General features: G+C 33.2%; 1 protein-coding gene across 1 annotated transcript; it reads right to left on the bottom strand.

Moving 5' to 3' along the window:
• Positions 1 to 2,004: 2,004 nt before the first annotated feature.
• LOC114401794 (protein MAIN-LIKE 2-like) lies at positions 2,005 to 3,417 on the bottom strand. The gene is made up of 3 exons (XM_028364382.1): positions 3,112 to 3,417; positions 2,369 to 3,010; positions 2,005 to 2,079 (listed from the first exon to the last, which is right to left on the bottom strand). Exons 1-3 carry the CDS (start codon positions 3,415 to 3,417, stop codon positions 2,005 to 2,007), a joined length of 1,023 nt encoding a protein of 340 aa, XP_028220183.1.
• Positions 3,418 to 5,872: the final 2,455 nt, after the last annotated feature.

Raw genomic sequence — 5,872 nt, 5'->3', positions numbered from 1 at the left:
CATGGTCTAGGAATTATCATCCTCAGGCAAAGCAGTGGTCAACTTTGTTGGACAAGTGGCCTCAATAACTTTAGAGGGAGGATGAATTAAGTTTCTAAATTCCCACTAACAAACTTTTAACCCCCTTCTAAATGATTGGCTCAGAATGCAGAAGAAGCAACAATCAATTTAACAATGTTCTTTAAACATGCAAGACAAAATTTATTGCAATAAAATAAATGAGATAATGGAAGAGAGAAATGCAAACTTGATTTGTATTGGTTCAGCCACTTCCCATGCCTACTTCCAGTCCTCAAGCAACCCACTTGAGATTTTCACTAACTTTGTAAAACAATCCTTTTTACAACTTCTGAACACCCTAGGAATCTCTTTCCCTTGTGTTCAGGAAACTCACAATTCAAGAGACAACCAGTCTCTTGATTACAATTGACTTTCTGAAAAGAACAAAAAGATTTCTCTCCTTTAGAGTGGATAATACAATTTGAAGTTCCTGGATGAACTCTCAATAGATTTTCAAGTGTTTGCCCAAGAGTTGTTGAGAGAGCATTTGATAATGAAATTCTATTGGAATATCTCTCTCTTGCTATTTGAAATTAGACATACATATATATAGGCCCTTCGTGCCTTTTCAAAATGGTTTGAAGAGATGTGTCTTTTCAAAAAGCTTTTTCTAAATTTTTTCACTGGTAATCGATTACATGTTTCTGGTAATCGATTACACAGTTATATTTTGAAGGGTCATGACTTTTGAATTTGAATTTCAAGAGTTCCGTTGCTGGTAATCGATTACAAACATCTGGTAATCGATTACAGGTTCAAAATTCAAATTCAAAACCCTTTTTAAAAGCTTTTTTTCAAAACTATCTTCTGGTAATTGATTACACTACCTGGTAATCGAATACCAGAGCCTTGGATGTCTTGGAAACACTTTGTTTTGAGGTAAGACTTGATCTTGAGTTAATCTTGAAGCAAGGCTTTGTTTTGTTGAAGCAACCTTGTGTTAATCTTGAAGCAATGCTTAACCTTTGAAGCAACCTTGTTTGATTCTTCTTTGGCATCATCAAAATCATGTATTCATACATTCACAAACGCCATATATTAGTAGAATGCATCAGTACAGAAATTTGATGATGTTGAAAAGAGACTATGTTGATTTAAGTGAAGAGTGAAGATTTAGGTTCCGCTGACTTTGTAATGTCCTACATTAATATATAATTATTTGTTACATTAATATATTACTTAGATTTTGTTACGTGTGTTGTTAGAGTTAACCGCAACGTGCAAACCAAGGTTTAGTGTTACACTTTGGTGTTAAATGATATACGTTTGGCATTAGTAATAATAAAAACAATTCAAATAAAATTGGCAACACCAGAAAATAAAATTGACCAAATAAAATGATAAACATAGTCTATAAATGATTGACATAGTGTTCATGTGTGACACTTCTAGCAATCCGTATGTAGTCTTGCATCACATCATGTGCTTCTATGCCTTTAGTAACTATCCTTAGGTTGAGCAACCTCTCTAACCTTTCTGCAATTGCTTGACAAGCATCCTATGACATTGACAACAACGGATAAGGTATTCCATATTGCATAATTAAATGAGAATAAATTAAGAATAACATGAATTAAAATGTTACCACTGCATGTCTAGGCTGCTCCGCATAAAAAGGTCCTTGTGCAGGTGCTTCCTCCATAAATGTTGGCGCCACCGGGATCTCAGGCATATTTGGTTCCACATATGTCCTATCTTGCATGACAGGTGGATGTCTGGGTGCATCACCGGGCTATGCTGGCCTCATGAATGGGTGTGAAATTAGGTAGAACCACTCCATGTAGTCGTGTGCACATTGTCTAGTTACAACACAAATTTGGCCCACCGATGCTAGGTAGTAAGAGAAATGCATCCATCTATCGTCAATGTCTTCAAAGCATAGTCTTGGACCTGCACAGTGTGGAGGAATCATCTAAACATACCCAAATTGTCGCACCACCCTCTCTAGTCGGTGTATGACGACAATGGGACCCCGTCGAATATGTCTCGAAAAGCATGAAATAAGGTCAAACTCCCGAACTGCACAGTGGTCACCATAAGGCATCCAGCAAACATCAGCAGTCGTCAATTGATCAAGACGCTCTCTATACGTCGATGTCGGTAATGCCTTTGTAGAGGCCTTCATAGATGTCCAGCGGCAGGCACGTGGACTTTCATGATAGTCTGAGTTCGTAAAAGCCTCGACAACAGATGGAAAATGCCATAAATTCAACACTACACAAATTTGATAAGAACAAAAAAATTACACATGAACATATTAAAAAAATTATTAAAAACAACAATTGAATAAAAAATCATTCACAATTACCTGTAAAAATGTGATATATCCAGCAAGTTGTCTGTCGCCGCTCTTGCAAGCATCATTCAAATTATCATACATGTGCACTAGGGCAGTAGCTCCCCATGTGTAGCTTCCACTCTGACTGAGGTCTCGGAAGGCGACTAAGAACACGACAAGCACATGTGTTGCACTCTTATTAGCAAAAATAGTGCAACCTAACAAGTGCAGCAAATACGCTCTACCTGCTGCAGTCCAGTGTCCGGTCTCACATTTACTATGATAAATCTCTCGTAGCCATGATAGGCATACGTATGCCCTATGACACTGCAGTGTCTCAGCTCTAGCTTCATCTCCAGTAACTTCAAGTAACTCCATTAACATCAACACCACTTCGTCAACATGACGAGTGTCGAAGCTGTGGAATGCTCCTATGATGGGCAAATGGAGCAAAGAGGCCACATCATCGAGGGTGATGGTGACCTCTCCTACTGGAAGATGGAAATTGCTCGTTTCCTTATGCCACCTCTCGACAAATGCGGATATAAGTCCCCGATCGCCAGTGTCCAATGAACATGCGATCAAAGGACTTAATCTTGTGACAACAACCAACCCTTCAATCTCAGTAGCAGGCCTCCCAAATTTCTGAACCTTCCTTCCATGGGAGGATAGCTTCAATTCAGGACGTTCCTAAAAAAATTAAATAATTTTAAAATTTTTAACGATAATAACAAATACTTGTTGAAATATTATTTATTAAAAATTAAAAATACCTCTCCATTCCAAATAACGACTACAACATGATCAACATAGGCAGTCAGCATTAATGTGTCATGAGGCCCACCTAGAAAACCCTCGGCATCATCAACAACTTCTTCACCATGTTGGAATAGCTTTTCAGCTGTGTCATCCACGTGAGGAGCATCTTCAGCAACAGTGACAACTTCCCGTTGCCTACGTGCGGATGTTGTGGGCCTTCGCCGCTGGGGAACATCATCTGAATCATGATTATCCCCTCTCCCTAGGGCTCTTCGTATAACTGTGCCTAAGGCACGCCTTAAACCTCTAGTTCTAGCCATAATCTGCAAATTTTCACATACATACATTTTTTGGTCAAAATTCAAACAATACTTAAATCAATTACAATAAAATCATTCCTAAATAAAAAAAATATTTTATAGTTAAAGGAAAAACAAATTCATTATATTTAGAATTAAAATAAATAACTATTTAAAAACATAATACAAAATAAAGTATTTATTTATTTATTTATCTAATAAACAATAACTATTTACAAATAAATAATAAAATAATATATTTATATTTCATACAAATAAAATATTTATAAACAAATACAAAATTAATATATTTAAAATTAAAATCAATAACTATTTCATAACATAATTCAATATAAACCATTTTTATTTAAAACGCAAACAATACCTATTTTTAAAACTAAATTAAATTTTTATATTTACAATTACAAATAAACTAACTATTTAAACACATAATTCACAATAAACTATCTATTATTTCAAAAAATAGCAATAACTATTTACAACCAAAAAAAAATAATATATTTATATTTCATAAAAAAATATTTAAAAACAAAAACAAAATATCACTTTTTACATAAATTTTTTTTCTATTACAAACTATTTTTTCATTTTTTTAATTAATTAAAAAAATAACATATGGATCAGCTGATCCGTATGCGTTACACGGATCATATAACACATATGGATCATATGATCCGTATGAAACCAAAACACCCCAAACACTAGAAGCAACCATTAACAAAGACAACGAAGAGCACAAAACTTACCTCGACGGCGGAAGCAACAAAGATTAGTGGAGATGTCCTTAATGTCGACAATAGAAGCAATCAACAGAGACGGATGAAACCACGAGGAGGAAACCAAGGAAAAAATGAAGAAGCAAGCACAGCGTGAGTGGAAGAGGAAATGGCGCAACGTACAAACTAACAGTGGAACAGTACCTCGAGGAGAGGGAGGGTTTTTAAATTTTAAGTGAAGAACATTTATCCACTTCACTTAAATTGCTGGGTGCACCAGCAATAATGTTGGGTGCATCTAACATCACCCTTTTTTTCCATTGTATGTGACAAGGCTAGTGGACTTGACTTTGGCCCACTTCTTGTAAAAAAAAAATATATATTTTACAATCATATTATCTCTACCATTTTGATCCCACTCTGGATGCTCAATGTGGTGTTGAACATCATTGGTTCTAAAATAAATAAAAAGTAAAAAAAAAATAAACATTTTATAACTTTTCTACCTGCTTGTTCTAGCATTATTGAACTCTTATATTGACTAAGGTAACGAGTGGCAACCACTATTTTAAAAATCACGACCTCTTATTGTTGAAGTATATAAAGGTTTTGATGAAATAATTCAAAGGATATACTTATCTCTTCTTAGAAACTTGTGTAAGACTTATAAATTCAGCTATGATTGGCTTATTAGGAAAATTTGTAAAATCTAAAACTAAATCAAATATTTTCTTTAATAAAAATGATTTTCAAATGTTGTAACAATAAACACCATTTTGAAAATCAAAGGTTCAACAGATTGGCTCATGAAAATAATTTGGAAAACATAAAATCAAAATAAAATTTTCCCAAATCAAGAAAAAATGTTTTTGAAAGAATCTTTAGTAGTTGTTTCTTTTTTTTTCAAAGAAAATAATCTTCAGAAGTTAAACATTGATAAATCTATTTATAAAATGTAAAATTAGGATTGATTAAGTGCTCTTTGATAATATTTATGGAAAACTAGTTTTGGGATAATATAGAATGAACAATCAATTGCCAACTCCACTAATTGATTATCCCACAAAATAATCAATTAAAATTCTTTTTGTTGTAATTGATTGCCCACATACAGTGATAAATTCCTTTATTATCGATTAGATAATCAATTATTAATTATTAATAAGGCACTTACAAAAATCTAGAATTTTATCTACTAAACCAATTTACATCTTTTATAAATCTTATCTAATTTCAAAACTAATTAAGGAGATTCTCAATCTTATCTTTTGAAGTTAACTTAATTAAAATTATATAAATGAAAAATCATAAAAATTATATAATAAAGGAAAATATTCTTAAGCTTCTAAACTCATGAATTAATTTACCAATAAGTCATTGATTTAAGTGGTATATTGGGCTTGGTTCGCATAAGCAAGGTCTTGAGTTTCAGTCTTGTGGATAAAAAGAAAAATTCCACTAAAAGTGAATAGCCAAATTCTTCACATGGAAATTAGTCATCAACTAGTGAATATTTCACACCAATGTCATGGTAACAAAAAAACTCATGATAATTAGGAAAAGAAATTAAGAGTGATAAAGTTGATTTGGTGGTTGAAGGGAGAAGAGGGAAAAGAGAGGTTGTGGGCTCGAATTTCTTTCATTAATAAACTAACAACTAAAATTTACCAATAAAAGATTAGGAAAATAAATTAGAATTGATCTAATACTTTCTTGAGTCTTTTTTGTCGAATTAAGTA

This window comes from Glycine soja, chromosome 20 (genome assembly GCF_004193775.1).
Source record: "Glycine soja cultivar W05 chromosome 20, ASM419377v2, whole genome shotgun sequence".
NCBI lineage: Eukaryota > Viridiplantae > Streptophyta > Magnoliopsida > Fabales > Fabaceae > Glycine > Glycine soja.
The sequence above is the reverse complement of the archived record's forward strand: the minus strand, read 5'-3'. Positions and strand labels throughout refer to the sequence as shown.